Source organism: Arvicanthis niloticus, chromosome 4, assembly GCF_011762505.2.
Source record: "Arvicanthis niloticus isolate mArvNil1 chromosome 4, mArvNil1.pat.X, whole genome shotgun sequence".
NCBI lineage: Eukaryota > Metazoa > Chordata > Mammalia > Rodentia > Muridae > Arvicanthis > Arvicanthis niloticus.
In genome coordinates this window covers 76,204,116-76,224,927 of record NC_047661.1, presented here as the reverse complement: position 1 = coordinate 76,224,927, position 20,812 = coordinate 76,204,116, and the positions used below count along the sequence as shown (strand labels likewise).

At 40.5% G+C, this 20,812-nt stretch overlaps 1 protein-coding gene across 8 annotated transcripts in view; it reads right to left on the bottom strand.

Moving 5' to 3' along the window:
- Window positions 1-20,812, bottom strand: part of Rnf115 (ring finger protein 115) — a 66,588-nt gene that overhangs the window by 37,201 nt on the left and 8,575 nt on the right. For 2 of the 8 annotated variants that reach the window (XM_034501397.2, XM_076932970.1), the window contains exons 2-3: window positions 2,491-2,549; window positions 1,682-1,733 (exon numbers count right to left, since the gene is read on the bottom strand). The exons of 2 other annotated variants lie outside the window; for them this stretch is intronic. In XM_034501397.2, the coding sequence (XP_034357288.1) occupies window positions 1,682-1,733; window positions 2,491-2,500 (62 nt within the window). In that variant the 5' untranslated portion in view covers window positions 2,501-2,549. Of the gene's footprint in view, window positions 1-1,681; window positions 1,734-2,490; window positions 2,550-12,182; window positions 12,280-20,812 lie in introns of those variants that run through there. 4 more of the 8 variants (XM_034501393.2, XM_034501394.2, XM_076932971.1 and 1 more) reach the window with 3 other exon arrangements.

Here is a 20,812-nt window from a genome sequence, read left to right as displayed (position 1 = left end):
TCATAATCCATGGCTGTACAGAGATTTTACTGCCCAAATCTAACATGCTTCTAAGAATCATCTTTCCTAGGTTTGGGTGGGGGTAGTGGGGGTGGTGGTGTTGTTGGGTCTTATTTTTGAGACATGGTCTGACCTCATAGTTCAAACTGGCCCTGAACTCACTATGCAGCCCAAACTAGTTCTTCTACACCTTAAGAGGAAAAAACTAAGCATAGAAAACATAATTTAAAACAACAATTTTCTAATAAATTTTACAAAAATTAAGAAAATGTACAAGATGTCCTCTAGCACGTGTGGAAGTAGATGGGGCCTGCTATCTTATATTTACATGCGAAGACTTCCTCGTATTGACTTATTTTTCTGGTACTGGGGTTTAGTCTAGGGCCTCATACAAAATAGGCAAATATGTCTACCACTGGGCTACATTTTCTCTCTTTACTTTTTCTCTAGAGACCAGGTCTAAGTGTGCAGGCTGGCCTGATGACTTTACAGCCCAGGCCAGCCTCATGGTCCTGTACTCATCCTGCTTCCGCCTCTGAGTAACTAGAATCTCTGGCTTGTAGTATCAGGCTCAGCTTTAATAAACTTTCATTATTCACTGTTAATCACTGCAATTGCTAAGTACTTAAGTCAGCAAATACTTACAAATTTTATAAAAGGGAATAATAATTCATTGCCTGTGAGACTCTGAGTCTAAGAATAAGATTTCTTCCCTCTTTAAATACACTGACTTCACCAGGCAGTGGTGGCACACACCTCTAGTTCCAATGCTCCAGAGGCAAGGACAAGCAAATTCTCTTTGAGTTTGAGGCCAGACTGACTCATAGAGTAAGTTCCAGGACAGTCAGGTTTTGAGAAAAAAAAAAGGAGGGAGGGGTCTCAAAAAAAAAAAAAAAAAACAACAACAAAAACGCCACTGACTTCATTCAAAACTTACAATATTCACTTTTTTTATTTTTTTTATTTTTTTTTATTTTTTTTATTTTTTTTTTGGTTTTTCGAGACAGGGTTTCTCTGTGTAGCCCTGGCTGTCCTGGAACTAACTCTGTAGACCAGGCTGGCCTCAAACTCAGAAATCCGCCTGCCTCTGCCTCCCAAGTGCTGGGATTAAAGGCGTGGGCTACCACCGCCCGGCTAATATTCACTTTTGAATAGCTGCCACCACTAGCATCTATACAGGACAGTCTTTGACCTATACAGGCACAAATGTTAAGAGTTGAGTGAAAATAAAATCCAGAGTTCATAGTAACCTGCCATAAAGTATCCAGATTCTAGCTAGTTATTATAGCCAGGTATAACTGCACTTTCTATAAGAGTTCTCTGTGTCTAAAGCAATCAGAACTCCTATTTTAAAACTTAGGAGAACATCCATTAGTCACCCCACTATGCCCAGTACACTCCTCATTCAATACATGCAGAGCATAAGAGCTTAAGTATTTGAGGCACCTATAACAACACAAAAAAGTCCCAAGGTAGCATGCCATCCACACACTACTAATTTTGCTGTCATGCTAATCTTACAGGCATAATGCTAGCATTGTTATTTAAAGCCAAAACTGTTACACCAACATTCAAGTGTGTGTACCAAACTAGATCCCAAGCCATACACTGCCCCAGAAGCTCCAGCTCATTTACACATATAATCATCAACAATTAGAACAGTAAAACTAACAGTACATACTTTAAAATGTGTAGTTTTTCCTGGTTGTGGAAGAGACCTTCAACTTTAGATTCTGCCAACAGCAATGTAAGGGAATTATGGACTGGCATACAGCTTGAGAGTCACATTCATTTTAAACAGTTTATATTTTTTCAAATTGTCAAATGCTAGAATTAAGTTGTTGCAGTTTTATTCACAAAAAAAAAAAAACAAGAAATATATTACCACTTAAAGAAAATATTTCCTCTTTTTATTAATATACCTTTACCAAAGCCAAGAAAACAAACCCAAATATTAATACTACAGCAGCAAGATGACAGTCTGACAACACCAATCTTCATCTGAACAGGGGACCTGTGGCTCTCAAGGCAGAGAAACAGCTCAGCTTCCCAGGCTAGAATCTACTGTTTGCCTTGTTAGCCAACTTCTCAGAAGTCACTCCATAGCCCACCAAATATGTGCATCATTTTAACTTCCGGCAACAAAGTAGTCGCTAAGAATTAATTAGTAATCCAAGAGGGCTCCAAAGAAGCAAACGAAAACTTAGTAAGTTTCCTTTGATATGGCTACATCTAGGTGTGATGCAATCAGATAAAATCATATCATCACACTGATTTCCAAATTTTCTTTCCTTTCCATCTCCTGTTCTCTTCTCCTCGTGTGTGTGTGTGTGTGTTATGTGTGTGTGTGTATGTGTGTGTGTGATATAGTCTCTACTCCCAAGAGAGGGTAAGCTACAAAACAAATTCCTTCCATTCCACTCAGTCAACACTAAGGGTAAACAGTTTCAATACTAGAAAGTTTGGTTTATCCATAAACTTATACAATACCTGGAATCATCTGTCACTTCCTCAATAAAGCCTGATTCACATCTGGGACATATATATTCCTATAAGAGAAAAGAATAAGTAAATAGAAGTTTTTCATTTCATTAGGAAGCTAAGCAGATGGTTTCAGAATATCATGAAGCACAAAAGCTGATGATCAGCTAGCAAGATATTCAGAAGGTAGAGAAACTCTGCTGCCAAGCCTGATGATCTGAGTTTGATCCCCAGGACACACACAACAGAAGAGAACAAACTTACTGCAAATTGTACTCCGACCTCCATATTTGTGCCATTTCATACACATACCTACACATACAATAAATAAATAACGTAATAAAAACTTTGAACATTTTTAGATGCATTTATGTTTATGGGTATTTTGTCTACACGTGTGTCTGCGCACCAAGTGTGTGTCTAATGCCCATGGATGTCTGAAGAGGACAGTGAATCCCCTGGAACTGGAGTTACTGCTAATTGTGAACCATGCAGGTGCTAGACACTGAACCCAGGCCCCTTCAAGAGTAGCATGTGCTATTAACCATTGAGCCATCTCTCCAGCCCCATTTTAAAAAAATAAATAGCCGGGCGGTGGTGGCGCACGCCTTTAATCCCAGCACTTGGGAGGCAGAGGCAGGTGGATTTCTGAGTTCGAGGCCAGCCTGGTCTACAGAGTGAGTTCCAGGACAGCCAGGGCTACACAGAGAAACCCTGTCTCGAAAAGACAAAAAAGAAAGAAAGAAAGAAAGAAAGAAAGAAAGAAAGAAAGAAAGAAAGAAAGAAAGAAAGCAAGCAAGCAAGCAAGCAAGCAAGCTGGCTGTGAACTGTATGTACTTTCCAGGCAATGGTGGTGCACACCTTTGATCCCAGCATTCAGGAGGCAGAGGCAGATGGATCTCTGAGTTTGAGTCCAGCCTGGTTTCTGGAGTGAGCTCCAAGAAAACCAGGGCTACAGAGAGAAGCACATCTTGAAAAACAAAACAAAATGAAATGAAATGAAAAGAAAGAAAGGAAAGAAGGAAGGAAGGAAGGAAGGAAGGAAGGAAGGAAGGAAGGAAGGAAGGAAGGAAGGAAAGAAAGAAGAAAAAAATGTATATACTTGCTAATTTCCAAGCTGTTTTATTTTCTAATATACTCTGGAAATAAAGAATTTCAGAAGATATTTACAGAATGGTTTCATAAGTACCTAAGTAGTTTTCATTGAGAGAATACAAGGGAGTGTTATAGATTTCTCTTTCTTTGGTTGTTTTTAATTTGGGACGATTTGCATTTCTTTCTTTTTTAATGTTTTTGGTTTGTTGTTTTAGAGAGATGACAGAAAAAACTGGGTGTTTGATGTCCTGGTTAGTTTTATGCCAACTTGACACAAACTAGAGTCATCAGAGAGGAGTCTCAATTAAGAAAATGCCTCATGGGATTGGGCTGTGGGCAAGCCTATGGTGCATTTTCTTGATTAGTGATTGATGGGGGAAGGCCCAGCCCATTATAGGTGGTGCCACCCCTGGGCTGGCGGTCCTGGGTTCTATAAAAAAGCAGGCTGAGCAAGCCATTGAGAACAAACTAGTAAGCAGCACCCTCCATGGCCTCTGCATCAGCTCCTGCCTCCAGGTTCCTGCCCTGCTTGAGTTCCTATCCTGAGAGCCCACAACTGCTGAGAGCTCCTCATTCTTCAGTCTTTCAAATGTTCAGATTAAAGACATGAGCCAAGCTGGGCGGTGGTGGCGCACGCCTTTAATCCCAGCACTTGGGAGGCAGAGGCAGGTGGATTTCTGAGTTTGAGGCCAGCCTGGTCTACAGAGTGAGTTCCAGGACAGCCAGGGCTACACAGAGAAACCCTGTCTCGAAAAACCGAAGGGAAAAAAAAAAGACATGAGCCAAATAGATTTCCTAATATATTTTCTGGGTAGCAGTGGTTCCATGTAAAACATAATATTCTCAGCTCTTTAAGGAATAAGAAGTCAAGTAACTAAGGACAGTGTGATGGCTCTGCAGGTAAAGGCACTTGCCATATATCTTAGTTTTCTATTGCTGTGACAAAATACCATTACTAAGGCAACTTATGGGAGAAGGTATTTAATTGGGCTGGTGGTTTCAAAGGGATAGAGTCCAGGATGGCAGAGCAGAGGCATAGCAACAGGTAAGGCTGAGAGCTCACATGATGATCAACAAACAGGAGGCAGAAAAAAACTAACTCAAAATGGCCAAATCTTTTGAAACTTCAAAGCTGACTAGCAGTGACTTACTTCCTCCAGCAAAGCCACGTCTCCTAATTCTCCCAAAGAGCCACCAACTGGAGACCAAGTATTCAAATATATGACTCTATGAAGGCATTTAAGCCACCATAGCACACAAGCTAGGCAACCCTCAATTCCATCTCAGAAACCCACATGAATGTGAAGGGAAACCTATTCCACATGTGTGCCCCCAACACAATAATAATAAGTACAATGCTTCTTAAAGGAATTTAAATAACCAAAACAGCACCACTAATTAGTTTCTAATTATCCTTCAATAATAATTTTTTTTTGAAAAAAACATCAAAGTTTAGGGCTAAGAAAGAATACGCCTTAGAGAGTGCTTAAAGTTTTTGCAAGTTTTGTTATTCAAATATACCTGAGAAAGTCATTTTCAACTAGTTCCCTGTTCCATCTACTTTCTGAACACTAAGTTTGGTTGATCTGCTGTAGATATAGTTGTAACTACCTCAAAAAAAAAAAAAGAAAGAAAGAAAGAAAGAAAAGAAAAGAAAAGAATAGTAACTCAAATATCCAGTTTCTTAAAGGTGATGAAGCAATTTCTCTCATCAAGATTAATTTGATGAGGAGTCAGTCAAATCAAGGAACAATAATATTTTATAAAATAAGTGCCTTAACAAACACTGGACAAAGGAAAAAATACTAGACTTTGTCTTGAGGATCCAGAGAAGGTATTTCTAAAACAGAGTTCTAAGATATCAATCTATTCCAAGAAGAAGAAAATTATGTACGTAGGATGGTCCATGCCTATAATCCTAGCACCAGGGAGACAGCAGCAGCAGGAATCTCTGTGATTTTAAACCCAGTCTGGTCTATGTCTACATAGCAAGTTCCAGATGAAGCTACATAGTGTGACCCTGTCAAAAAAGAAAGAGAAAAGGAGGGAGGGAGGGAGGGAGGGAGGGAGGGAAGGAAGGAAGGAAGGAAGGAAGGAAGGAAGGAAGGAAGGAAGGAAAAAGAAAATAGGTTTGGAAGTTAGAGAGTATATATATTGTTTTGAATATGCTTGGCCCGTGGGAAGTGGCATCATTGGGAGGTGTGGCGTTATTGGAAGAGGTGTGGCCTTGCTAGAGGAGGTGTGTCACTGTGCAGGTGGGCTTTGAGGGCTCCTGGTGCTCAAGCTCCACCCAGTGTGGGAGACACCCTCCTCCTAGCTGCCTGCAGAGTCTTCTTCTGGCTGCCTTTGGATCAAGATGTAGAACTCTCAGCTTCTCTAGTACCTCAGCTTCTGCCTGCCTGCTGTTGTAATGATAATGAACTGAACCTCCAAAACTATAATATAAGCCAGCCCCAATTAAATATTTGCCTTTATAAGAGTTGCCTTGGTCATGGTGTCGCCTCACAGCAGTGGAAACCCTAAGAGAGAGGGGACTAGGATGAAGGTGGATACTCAGGATAGGTCTTACAGGGAGCTGGACTATGGAAAACTTCAAGTTATTTATCCTGTGGATGAGGAGCTCAACTTTTCTCCTCCATTATTCACACTGAGGATGAGACACCTTCGTAACAGGTATACTGTGAACTATTGCAAAAGTAAAATAAATTGAAGTCAAATAAATTCTGAGTATCTCCGGCTCTTTTAAGCTACACCCTCCCTGGACAGTGATTCTACTCCTTTCTCCCACTTAAAAAAAGTTTATGTGAATATAAATGAAGCTGATTTTAGAAACAACTTTTAAAAAATTCAACCCAATGCCTGCAGAGACTCACTCTCTGAGTGAGATTTCAAGGCCTGAACACCAGGTTTGGGTATAATGTAACCAGTCAAGGAATGGTGTTGCAAGACTGGCTGTTCCAGGGCTGGATGCTCTAAGCTGTTTTTTTCCAGATCTAGTTGCTCTGTGTTAGAAGATTTCTACACAACTCACCAGGCATACCTGATGACAAAGTAGAGGCCTATGTTTTCTGCAGCTAAGAAGCCCTGTGTGTCGTTCTGCTGATACTCTTTGGCCAACTGCTATTCTATCATCTCTAATTTCATTGTTTGTAGCTACAGTTCAAAAATAATACACAGTTCTTGTATTGCTAGAAGCTTAGGTATGTCTGACACCTTTCACAGAACACACAACCAAGTTTGAGAGAACACAGTGCTGATCACCTGCTTCTTTACCTGGACTTCACTATCTTCCTTATTTACTAGCCTCTTGTCTTTTTCTTTTTTGGATGTTTATTTTTATTTTTTTGTGCATTGGTGTTTTGTCTGCATGTATATCTGTCTGTGTGAGGGTGTCAGATCCCCTGGAACTAGAGTTACAGATAGTTGTGAGTTGCCAAGAGAAATGAACCTGGGACCTCTGGAAGAGCAGCCAGTGCTCTTAACCAGTGAGCCATCTCTCCAGCCTAACTGTATACTCTTCTTCATAGAACTAGGTAGCTATACTTTGAGACTGATGAGAGATCACAGCCATCCTGAATAGCCAGTCCAGGAAGAGAGGAAAGAAGAGGAAAAAAATACCTCTGCATGGATAACCATGCACCCGCTTCCAAAAGAAACCTGTGTAATAAGGATGGCTCAAGGGAGGAGAATGCCTGAATCTCCCTCAGAAGAGGAAACTAAACACTCAGCAGAAGTGGATGGAAGAGGGAACTGGGTGGGAGAGGGGGTGAAGGGAAATAGGGATGGCAATCAGGTGTAGGGAGATGGAAGGGAAAGGGCTGGGGTGAGCATGGAAATCAGTGGGGAGCATCTCTGGTGATGATCTGGAGACCTGGGTTGGGAGGAAGCTACAGGAAGTATATGGGGGTGACCCTAGCTGAGATTCCTACCAGCGGGAGATATGGAGACTAAAAAGACTACCTTCTGTCACTAGACAAGACTTCCAGTGGAGGAGGGGGACCCACCCACAAAAGCTTCAATCCAAAATTTGTCCTGCCTACAAGATACACAGGGATAAAGATGGAGCAGAGTCTGAGGGAATAGCTAACCAATAACAGTCCAACTTGAGACCCATTCCATGTTGAGAGCTAACCCGACACTATTAATAATACTCTGCTATGTTTGCAGATAGGAGCCTAGCATAATTGTCTCCTAAGAGACTTTATCCAGCAGTGGATAGAAATAAATGCAGAGACTGACAGCCAAACATCAGGCAGAGCTCAGGGAGTCTTGTGGAAGAGTGGGGGATAGAAGCTGGAGGGGGTCCAGGACACCACAAGAAGACCTACAGAGTCAACTAACTTGGGCCCAGTGGGGCTCAGAGACTGAACCACCAACTAAAGAGCATGCAGGGACTGGATCTAGGCCCCCTACACATTTACAGCAGATGTGCAGCTTAGTCTTCATGTGGGTCCCCTAACAAGTAGAGCTGTCTCTGACTCTGTTGCCTGCCACTGAATCCCCTTCCCCTACCTGAACTGACTGGTTGAACTTCAGCAAGAGAGAATGTGCCTACCCTTACTGGAATTAGATGACCCAGAGTGAGTGGTACCCAAGGGTAGGGGTGGGCAGTTCCCTTGAGGAGAAGAGGGGAAAGGGATTTGTAAGGGCAGGACTTAGAGAAGAGGGGAGGGCTGTGATCAGGATATAAAGTGAATAAAAAGAAAATAAACTTTGGAAAAACTTATCTCTGCATAAGACACCTCAGCAGATAACATTTGTAAGGATGGGTATTTTCTTCCAGCCCGTAAATCATAGGCATTAGTGAAGAGTCTCTACGATGCTTTGGAATAAAGTTGGCTTTGAGAGAACATGCCAGATCCATTGTCATGTTATAGAGAGAATGGAGGGGAAAAAATTTGAATTGTTTAAAAAAAAAAAAAAAAAAGATTGTGGTAATTTGAATGAGAATGGCCTAGATAGGCTTATATATTTGAATGTTTAGTCCCTAATTGGTGGGCTGTTTAGGAAAGATTAGGAGGTACGTCTTATTGGAAAAAGTGTGCCATTGTGGGTGGACTATAGGTTTCAAAAGAACATGCCAGGACCAGTCTCTCAGTCTCTCTGTCTGTTTGTCTACAGCTTGTGAATCAGATGTAAGCTCTCAGTTACTGTTCTAGCACCATACCTGCCTGCCTGCTGCCACCCCATACCACCCCACCATGATGAGCATAGACTCACCCTCTGATACTATAAGCAAGTGCTGGAGTAAATGCTTCCTATTATAAGTTTCCCTGATCATGCCGTTTCATCACAATAATAGAACAATAACTAAGACAAAGCCTAGGGCTTTAAGAGACTTAAGTACCTAGGTGAAAGGTCTCGACAAACATGAGGCCCCACATAAAAATGACAGAAAACTGCACTAAGTCCCCTTCTTGGTAACACGAAGCAACCAGCCAATCCAGCCTATCAACCCAATCTAAAGAAATTCTTTGCTTACTGATTTCTTCTATGATATTCTTATCATTGCTTTATGGCATGGATTACAATTTATAGTTGTATTTGTTTCATAGTTTGTTAGTGTCTTTCTCCATTCAAAAAGCTGTTCCCTAATGTCAGGGTTCTAATCATTTTTGTTTATCACCAAAATGTCCAAGGCAAACAAGTGTTCAACACATATTTGCTGAAGAAATGTGCTTGAAATTACAAATCATATACCTTACAACTACAAAAAAGACAAAATACCTGATCTTGTATGGTCAGAGAAGAGGCAGCCAAGAAGTAAAGGACTAAAAGATCTAAAAACTTAAGTTATAGCCAAAGTCTAACATTTTAGTCAGCTAAAGTCTAACATTTCAAAGCTCACGCTATTACAGATAATTGGCGCCCCAATTTACCCACCTAGCTTTTGAGGACCCTCATCCTAGAGACTCCCATACCTGACTGGGGTGGTCCGTAGCAGATAATTACAAGGTCTAGGATATGGCTATTTCATAAGTTTGTCTCTAAATCAGATATCACACTCACCCTAGAAGGGGTTTTTATTGATCATCTTGTTCCATAAAATAGAATGGTAAAAAGCACTACCAAACTTACTCTATGAAGCTAATATTACTTTGATACTGATTCTGATTCCACTAGAAAAATTCTTAGACTTGATACTTTTAGCAAATAGCAGAATATAAAATTTACAAAAATGTTTCAATATTTTAATAATGAACTTACCAAGAAAAAGACTGCTCTTTTAAAAAAGGTGCTCATAACATTCTCAAAAAATAAATAGGGTGGGTATGATGGTTTATATATGCTTGGCTCAGGGAGTGGCACTATTTGGAGGTGTGACCTTGTTGGAGTGGGTGTGTCTCTGTGGGTGTGGGTTTAAGACCTTACTCATAGCTGCCTGGAAACCAGTCTTTCACTGCCAGCCTTCAGATGAAGATGTAGAACTCTCAGCTCTGCCTGTATCATGCCTGTCTAGATGCTGCCCTGCTCCCACCTTGATGATGACAGAGTGAACCTCTGAACCTGTAAGCTGTCCCAATTAAATGTTGTCCTTGATAAGACTTGTGTCTGTTCACAGCAGCAAACTCTTAACTAAGACAGTGGGGGCACTAAAGAGATTGGCTCAGAGGTTAAAATCAAATCCTTGCTACTCAGGTTCAGTTCTTAGCACCCACAAGGTAGCTTACAATCAACACAGTCTGTAATTCCAGACTGGAGTTCCAGGGAACCCAGCACTGCCTTCTGGCCTTTATGGGGACAGCCCACACATACATACATACATACATACATACATACACACACACACACATACACATACATAAATGTGAAATATTCAAACACATACAATAAATAGTCTTTAAGGCCAGAAATGGTGGCATTACCTTTAATTCCAGCACTCAGAGGGAGAGGCAGGAAGATCACTCTGAGTTTGAGACTAGCCTGCTCTACACAATGAGACCCAAGTCAGCCTGGGCTATATAGTAAGACCTTATCTCAAAAATAAAAAATAAATACTAAGTACTTAAAAAAAAAAAAAAAACTAAGAATAGGATTAAATAATGAAGTTAAGGTTCTATACAATGAAAACCTTAAATCATTGAAAGAATTAAAGAAGACACTAAAAGATGAAAAGACAGCCCATACTCACAGATTGGCAGAATACTGTGAAAATTATTGTGAATATTACTGAAAGTGATCTATAGATTCACTGCATTTCCCCATCAAAATTTCAATGACTTTTTTTAACAAGTAGAAAAGAAATCCTAAAGTTCATATGGAAGTACCAAAGGCCCTAGATTGTCAAAGCAACCCAACAGTGCCAGCATCATCCAACAACACAGCATGGTACCAGCACAAAACAGATGCAGAGACCAATGGCACAGAATAAGAGCCCCTAAAAAAAGCCCCCACTGTTACTTTCACCTAATATCTGGAAAAGGTGTCAAAACGATACAGTGGAGAAAAGACAACCGCTTCAAAAAAATAGTACAGGAAATACTAGATATAAATGTGTAGGTGAATGAAACCATATTCCCATTTCTCACCCTACACAAAACTCAAACCAAAAATGAATCAAAGATCTTAATGTAACATCTGAAGTTCTAAAACTGAATAAGGAAAACACAGGCAAAATAGTCCAAGACACAGAGGCATAGGCAAGAATTTTGGGAAAAGTTCCTAATTGTAAAGAAAATAACCCCCAAATTAGATGGGGATGCATGAAATTTAAAAGCAACACTCACCAAAGTAAAATGATAGCCTGTGAAATAAGAAAAAAATCTTTGCCAACTACATAGCTAACAGAATTAACATCTAGATTTTATAAAAAACTAAAAAAAATAAACACCAAAAAGTCCCCAAATTATCTAATGAATAACTGAATTGAATACCAGTTCAAAAAAATAAAAAATAAATAAAAAAAAAAAAAAGGAAAGAAAAAAGAAAGAAAGGAAGGAAGGGAAACCAACATTAGAAAAATATGTTTAATATCCTTAGCCTTCCGGATAACCCATATCAAAACTCCATTGTGATTCCATCTTACCCGAATCAGAGAGAATACATCATCAAAAAAATAGAGACTGTAAGATGGCTCAGTGGGTGCCATGCTTGTCCTGAAGCCTAACAGCCTGAGTTTAATCCCCAGGTCCCACAAGGTGAAAGCAGAAAACCAACTCAAACTTGGAGAGAAAATAAATGCTGATAAAAGAGATTGTATGTGGGAGAAAGAAAAAATAAATAAAAGAAATCCTTACACAGTGTTGATGGGAAATCAGCATGCAGTTTCCTCAAAACACTAAAACTAAAACTACTACGGGATTCAGCTCTACCAATCTGTCAGATATACTCAAAGGAATCTAAATCACAAAATTGTACATCTCTGTTTAATGCTGACACAACAGGTGAGCTATTCAGCCATTAAAAAAAGATGCAATCATGTAGTTTTTCAGGAAAGTGGATGAAACCAGAGATCATCTTGCTAAAGTAAAATAAGCTAGACTCAGAAAGACAAATACCACGTTTTCTCTCATGTTTGCATCACAGACTTGACTATATAATAATATATACATACATACACACTAATAATAACAAAATAATAATAATAAAGACATTATGGTACATGCCTTTAATCCCCATACTCAGGAAGCAGATCTCTCTGTGCATTTACCAGCCTGGTCTACATAGGAAGTTTCAGGCCACCCAGGGTAACACAGTGAGATCCTGTCTCAAAAAAAAAAAAAAAAAAGAAAGAAAGAAAGAAAAGAAAAAAAAAGAAACGTAAATTTCTAAAAAAAAAATAAAATTTCATTGAAACCTACTATTTGGAGGAGCAAGATGGCTCATGAGGTAGAAGCAATTGCTGCTAAGCCTACAAACCTGTTTGGTCCCTAGAACAAATATGGTAGAAGAAGAGAATCCTATCTGACAAGTTGTCCTCTGACCTCCACACATAGCCATGGTACATAGGTACAGACACATGGTAGAATGTAATGAAACCTATTATTTTGCATGCCAAATAAAACATTAGTAATGAAAGATATTTAGTACTAGTACACTCAACTATTTCAGATGTTCACTAGCTATTTAATCTAAAACCATAAGCAAGCAGAAATACTTCTCACCATTCATAATCTGAATCAGGAACAGCTCCCTACACACAGCTTACCCTTAATGTTTACCAGTTATAATGACTGATGTTGGCCATAGGCGCCACATTAGAAAGAGAAGTTCGGGGTTGGGGATTTAGCTCAGTGGTAGAGCGCTTGCCTAGCAAGCGCAAGCCCCTGGGTTCCTCAGCTCTGAAAAAAAAGAAAAGAAAGAGAAGCTCACCAAGATGCTTTTTCTGAAGGAGCAGAGGGGTTGGTTCAACCTTCTTGGGAAAAAGACTGACCCCGACTAACTCACTCCAGTTACTTTTATTCAATCATTACAGAAAAATTGGGGAAAGGTTCCAACTACCAAAATCATCTTGCCCTTCCTATCCGAGAGCAGAAAACCCACACAAATCCCAGTCCCAAGGCTAGTCATAATCAAAAGTAAGAACTTCCAAATTTGCCAGGAGTGTCTTAGGACCAAGGCTGGTACAGCTGCAAGCTCTCACGTAGCACCGAGTGCAGACTGTCCAGGGAGACAACATTTCTTCAAGGCCCAAACAGTCTCAGAACAATGTCTCAGCATCTACTGACTGATCCCAAACACAGCAAAGGCTTTGCTGAAACATGTCACTCAAAGCCAGACACAAAGACTTCACTTCACATGTCATTTTATTTCTGCATTCCATGTCCTCACTGAACACTGACATCAGGGACTCCAAACTCCAAACAAGACAGTATAATCAACCAAATTCCTTTACTTCACTGTGGAGAAAGACAGAAAAGCAGGTCACAAGATAAAATGTTACTGGATACAAGCTTGGATGGATAGACAATAAGCCAAACTTTCTTTAAAAAATAAAAAAGCTAAATAGTAACAATCAGAGAAGAAAAGCAAGCAAGCAAACAAATAACAACAACAAAAAACAAAAACAAAACAGGCAGGGTGGCCCACATCTCTAGCTCCAGCATGTGAGTGAGGTTAAAGGGGCAGGCCTGAGAATAAAAAGGTGGTCAGTCAATAAAGCAGAAGAGTTGACTTCAGATCCCAAGCATTCACATTTAACAAAGGGGGGGGGGGGGGGGGAGGAAAAGGAAAGGAGCTGGATATAACTGTGTGCCTATAATCTCAGTACTGGGAAGACAGAGACAGGAGGACAGGAGGATTCCTGGAGCTGGCCTCTATTGGTATGAATACAAACACACATGCACACACAAACACACGCACACACACCTAGGAAAAGTTAACCTCATATAACACAACACAGCCAGGATTTAAATTTATTATTACTGTGAGTGAGTGCAAGTGCCATGGTGTCCATGTGAATGAAGGTCAGAGGACAACTTGTTAAGTCAGTCTCTCCATGCACCTTTACACAGTGTGATGGCTATTCTGGTTGTTAACTTGGATATATCTGGGATGAACTACAATCCAGAAATGGAAGGCACACCTGTGATCCAGATCTTACGGCTGGAAGATTCAGGCTTCTGACCTGGATCTTAACTTGGAGACCTTGAGGCATAGTAGCCATAAAAATCTTAGGCCCAGGCAAGATAGTACATGGGAGACTGAGGCAAGCAGATCTCTGAGTTCAAGGCCAGCCTGGGACAAAACAAATTCCAAATCCAGGTATGGTAGTATACACCTTTAATCTAAATTTAAAGGGCCACAAACCTTCTGCTGGAAGCCTACATAAGGACACTGGAAGAAGGAAGACTCACTCTTATTTGCCTGCTTGCACTTGTTTGCCATTGCCAGTACATCTATTGGAACCGACCTCTTCAGGATTCCAGCTTCTACAGAAGACCAGCTGAAACAACGAGCCTCATGGGACTAAACAACTACTAGATTCTTGAACTTCCCACTCACAGCTGCCCATTGTTGGGTTAGCTGGACTGCAGACTGTTTTACAATAAATTCCCTTAATATATAGAGACATTCCATAAATTCTGTGACTCTAGAGAACCCTGATTAATACACATGGGTTTTCCAGGAACAAATTCAGGTTGTTGGGTTAGCATAGCGAGTGCCATGAAGCCACCTTACCACCCACAAAAGTTAATTACAATGTTTTTGCTTACTACAAGTTAAAGTAACAACTGAGTAAGAGAGAATATGGTAACCAGCACAAAAGATTAAATATGTCATTTTTTTAAACTCCTGATTGTCCTGCCTCTACTTTCTGAGTATAGAGGTTACTGGTGTGCTACAATGCTCAGCTAAAACATATGAATCTTTATTATTGATTATGTGCCATACTAGTTCAAAGACAGATCTTTAATCAGTTTAGCTAAAAAGAAACTTCTTTCAAAATTGATAACATTTATTCACTCAGCAAAATATACTGCAAACCCTGTTTACTAAGCACTGTTCAGAAAGAAAAATAACTAGGAATTAAAAGTCACTGAAATCACCTACGAGGCTGGAGAGATGCCTCAAGTTAAGAGCACTGGTTGCTCTTCCACAGGTCCTGAGTTTAATTCCCAGCAACCACATGGTGGCTCTCAATCATCTGTAATGGGGTCTGATACCATCTTCTGACGTGTGTGTATAGCAGACAGAGCACTCATACATTAAATAAATAAAAACATAAAGAAAGAAAAACCAAACAAAAAAGAGCAAAAAGAATATGTCCTGTCATTAAGATAGAGGAGACAGTGAAATGGGTAAAATGGAAGTAGAGAGAATACTGGAGGTGGGAAGGCTCAAAAATGAAGAAAGATAGGGAACGAGGACATGAGAGAATGGGGAAAGGCTTACCTAAAATGTCGGGTGTGTGTAAAAACTGTGTGGAAACCTACACTCTTGCAACCCAAATGAAAATACAATCAGAAGGGACAGTGGAATCAGTGATATGAAGGAGCAGGGGGTATCCTAGGTTAAAAACGTGTGTGGAGTTGAGGGTAGGACATGTGAGTAAGCGGGAGAGGCATATGGGTTAGCCAAGACTAAGAGGTCTATAGAAACCCAATAGTTTGTAAGCTAATTTTTAAAATGTAACACCGGACTAGAGATACAGCTGTTGGGAAGAACCTATAGGTGTTCTTTACACCCACAGAGTTGTGCTGTTCTCGAATGTCAGCTTCTCCAATCAAAGGCTCAGAGAACAAGGAGGAAGAGTGGGCAGAAAGAGAGAACATGGAAAGGGGAGCTGAGAAATGCTGTCTTCTACATATAATATCAACAACACATCAACTATAACATACATGCCTCCTTCATAGCAGCTGTGATTGTGTGTGGGAAGCGGCTCCACTCTCACCATTACAAAGTGGCACTTGGCATAGGCATTGCTTGAGAGAAAAGACAACTCCATATATGGAGTTGTATGCGCTGTGAGGTGTGGTGACCCGATCACCCCACCTCCCGTGATTGAGAGTGGCCAATTAGTGACAGCTGCTGATAGGATCAAGGCAATGCATATAAGGGGCTGCGGGAGCTGGGGAAGAGAGAGAAGAGAAGAGAAAGAGAGAGGAAGAGCGCTGTACAGGGATAGCTGAATAAACTGCTTGAAGAAGAACACTATTCCGCTGGTCGGACGTGGGTAGCGACAATTGTGTACAAAACCAGTACGAGACCAAGCCAGTCAAATTCCATCTTGGGGGCTCAGTGGTTAAGAGCACATACTGCTCTTACAGAGGACATGGGTTTGGTTCCCAGCATCTACCTGGTGGCTTACCACCCTCTATAATTCCAGTTCCAGAGGATCTGACACACTCTTCTGACCTCCACACAGGCATGCAGACAAAATACTCATATACATTTAAAATTCGTAAAGTATACATCTTTTTCTTTTTTCATTTCAGCATAGAATAGGGAAGAATTCCTGAGGTCCCACTCTGAGGTGGGGCACTACTGGCAGTTGACAGCAGCTGAGGAGAAAGTCACTTCTCTTTGAGGATGTGGTTGCTAGTAAGCTGCTCATGCCCCAGTGAATGGCCCACGCTAATGACCATGTGGTCAGCACTGACTGCACTGCCACCAAAAATAATAAAAGAAAACATGGAGTTAAGAGGGAGATCAGATGAAAGAGTCCTGAAGGAAGTAGGAGGGAAGTAGTAGTTGGTGGATAAGATCAAAATGCATTATACATGAGGACTGGAGAGACAGCCCAGCAGTTAAGAGCACTGCTGCTCTTCTAGGAGCCACATTCAATTTCCAGCACCCACACAGCAACTAACAACTATTTGTAACTCCAGGTCCAGGAGATGCAAATGCCTTCTTTTAGCCTCCTAGACACCAGGCACACAAGCAATGGATATACATATATGCAGGCAAGACACCCACACACATGCAACCACAGTACTCGGAAGACAGAGGCAGACCTCTGTGAGTTGAAAGCCAGCCTGGTTCACAGAGTGAGTTCCAGGACAGCCAGGACTACAAAGAGAAAGTCTGTCTCAGAAAAAATTTCTAAAAATTTAAAAACAACAAATACACCCCAAACACATATCGTATACATGTAAGAAATTTTTCAGAGTAAGTAAATTTTACTCTTTAAAGGTGTGGCAGCCCAGGCCTTTAATCCCAGCACTTGGGAGGCAGAGACAGGCAGATCTTTGTGAGTTTAAGGATAGCATGGTCTGCATAGCAAGTTAAGGATAGCCAGAACTACTTAATGAGACCCTGTCTCAAAACAAACAAAAAATATGCTTTATAAAAGCATACTTTTAAATATATTATAGAAGTTAGGGAAGTAAAAACACACAAAATGAACTTTTCTGTATATCCTAATTTTAGGCACTTTACAACAAAATAAGAATTGAACCATGTTTCTGAACAGCCTATGCTGTCAAAAGTAAAGAATCTGAAACCACTCAAAGCAGGACTGGTTATCATTTCACTGTGTACGTGTATATCAAAACATTATTTGGCGGATAGTACCAACTTAGATAAGGACAAGTGAAGCATAGGCAGAATCATAGTGACCTGACCCCTGAACCTTCACCCAGCTGATACCCTGTTCTGAAAGATATCTATACTCCCCCTGAACATCTATGCTCCTGTGTCATCCCCTTCTCCACATCCTGCATTTTTGTGTTTATAACCCCTGTGTTAAAAAGTAAAAATTATGATTTGATAATAATAAAAAAAGAAAAAAAAAAGAAATGAAAAGAAATAACACACAGTGTCCCCCTGGCTCTGCTGACTTAGCTTCTGACAATCCATTTTCTTGTTCTCAGAAATACTTTGAATTATAAAATGTTATTGTGGTTTTTGTTAGTATGCTGGGTAAAATAATTTTTATTGATTTCATTTTAAATTTCAAAGTTTGTAGTGAGTTAAAATGTCCTTCAACATAATTATAGGTCATATTTATTTTCATATTGTAAAATGCAAGTTAATCTGTTGAACATTTTTTTAAAAATGGATTCCTTTTTGAGAATTTCATATATGAGCATTGTATTTACATAATTTTTTTCTTTCTCTCCTTCTTCCCACTCTTCCCAACCCCCAATACTTTTCAAATATATCTTATTTAATTATTGTTCATATATGTATGTATATATGTATACATGTATAAGTATGTATGTATATACAAATACTGATAAATAAAGTGCTTGGGGGAAAAAATGAATTCGGAAAAAAAAAAAAAAACCCATTATGGTGGCAAACATCTATAATTCTAGTTCTATAAAACAATTCCGCCGCGCGGTGGTGGCGCACGCCTTTAATCCCAGCACTTGGGAGGCAGAGGCAGGCGGATTTCTGAGTTTGAGGCCAGCCTGGTCTACAGAGTGAGTTCCAGGATAGCCAGGACTACACAGAGAAACCCTGTCTGGGGGGGGGTGGGGGGGAGAGATTCCCTCCAGTTTGAGATCAGCCTGTCCTCCATCAAGGAGCTGGAGACAGAGCTCAGCAGTTAAGAACACTGGCTGCTCTTCCAGAAACCCTAGGCTTTGCTTCCTAGTACCACATGCTGGTTCAAACCCATCTGTAACTCCAATCCCAGCTCCAGATCCCCTCTTCTGGCAGTCATGGGAACTACATGCACACAGTTCACAGACATACATGACCAGCTCACAGCCATTCCTAACTCCAATTCCAGAGGATCTGATGCCTTCTTCTAACCTGTGAGCACCAATCACGCACATGGTACACATATATACGCACTACACTCACACACATAAACTAAATACATTTAAATAAAAAACAAAGGGTTTAATAGCACACAATAAGTAAGCAAATATAATTTTGAAATCTTTTTGAAAGAAACTTTGCGTTACTAACAAATTTTTTTAAGAAAAAAAATTACATAAATCTTTCGTCCTTTAACCTCAACTTACATATTGGAAATTCTAAGAATAATCTGAAATATTCCTACTTTGATAAGGGTCCTTCCTTCCTTCCTCCTTCCTTTTTAAAGCTCTTTCCTTACAGTGTTCATGTGCTTCCTTTGCCTTAGGACTACGCAGCTCCATCCCTAAGACACACCCACTTCTCCTGGGCACTCAACAGACACAGAGCATTGTCAAATACTTTCAAAATCTGCTGTGATTGCTGCTGGTACTAATAAGTTCTGTAAGTTTATATTGTAAGCACTCTTCCTTATGATTGCTTTCCTGAGAATAACAAGAACACTAAGGACATGACACTCTGACTCATTAATCAGTCATTCTTACACTCTCTCTTACTGCCCAAGTTGCCTTAAGCAAAGCACTGTCAGTCAAACAGTACTACAACTGATGATTGGGTCAAAACATGGGCATTAATGACTGTGATGAGTGCGGGAGGAAAGGTGGACTGCCAAGCCAACTGTGACAGGTGAAAACACCATTTCCTAGACTATATACAACAGGTGCTCAGGCTAGTAAGTGACATTCCTGTGCTACCTCCTCTGGTGTTCCAATGTTAGGTCTAAAAACTAGTTCTACTGCATGAACAAGCTCAGCTGGAAACAGAAAAGCAGCAGGGACAAGCAGTCACAGACAAACCAATCCATGGGTACACTAAGAGTTATGTAGTGCTTGGCAGCTGCACCAACAAGACACCAGGCCTGAAGTGCAACTTGTACCTGGATGCTGTCTGTACTCCCAGGTTGACCTTAACCTTAACTTCTGAGCTCTAAGCAGCTTCTGATCCCCAATCCTAGGTTCCTGTGCTGCCTGCTTAAATAGGACCAATACCTGGTTTCTAAGCACACTGAGTCTGGCTTTCCAGTACAAAACACCCACAACCATTTGATGGCTGAAGAAACAGCAGAGGCAGACGCCCTGGCAAAGAAGTACCTGCCTAAGGAGATCTCAGAACCACTGGCTGCACCCACAGACCTGCATTCACGCTATGCTGTCCATGGGATTCTGTCTGGGATCTCATTCACCTACCAAGATCCTGCCCTGGTAGGAGGGGATACCTGCACCTAAGCAATCTTGGCTGCAAACAGTACCTCTATATGTACCCATATAGACAATCCTCTATATGTACCCAGGATTGCCCTTCATGCATCCTGGCTGCCTACCTGCTGATACCTTACAGTGGCAACAGCAGCTGACAACTAACTGAAGAGTTTAAGAGGAGCCAAGGTAGGAGGAAGGGAAGTGGAAGCAGAGACCACAGAAGAGCAGGAAGAGTAAGGAAGCAGAAAGAAAACCTGAAGATGCAGGTTACCAGAAAGTTCCAGAAAACTGTGAAGTCTTCAAGGCCAATCTCAGATATCTATCTGAGTTCTATAACAATAGCTTGAAAAGAGCCAAGGATTCCAATACCCAAGCTGACACGCAGACCTGTAATATTGGGGTGCCACTTGCCAATGCTTCTGCCTAACTACTACCAAAACTTGCTGCTATCTATCAGACACTATGTAAATAAAAAGCTGCTGGAGCTGCCTGCTTCCCATTATTTCTATCCAGGTGGAGAAAAGACCCCTCAACAGCTGACTCCAGCTTCTAACTGGTATCTCTAAATTCACTTTCTATCACAAGAAGAATTAGTGTTAAAAGGAAGACTGATAACATCAATTCACCCTTTCGATGAAGAGTTTAAAGAATGCTCTCTCCTGTGCATCTGAAATGTTTGGAGAGTTGTAAGAGAGACAAAAGAACAATACTAATATGAATGACAAAAAAAAGTTACTAGTGTTCTATTTTTTTGTTTTCAAACTGAATTCCCAACTGTTTTACTAAATTACTCACATTGTTACTAAATTTCCAACCAACAAAAAAAT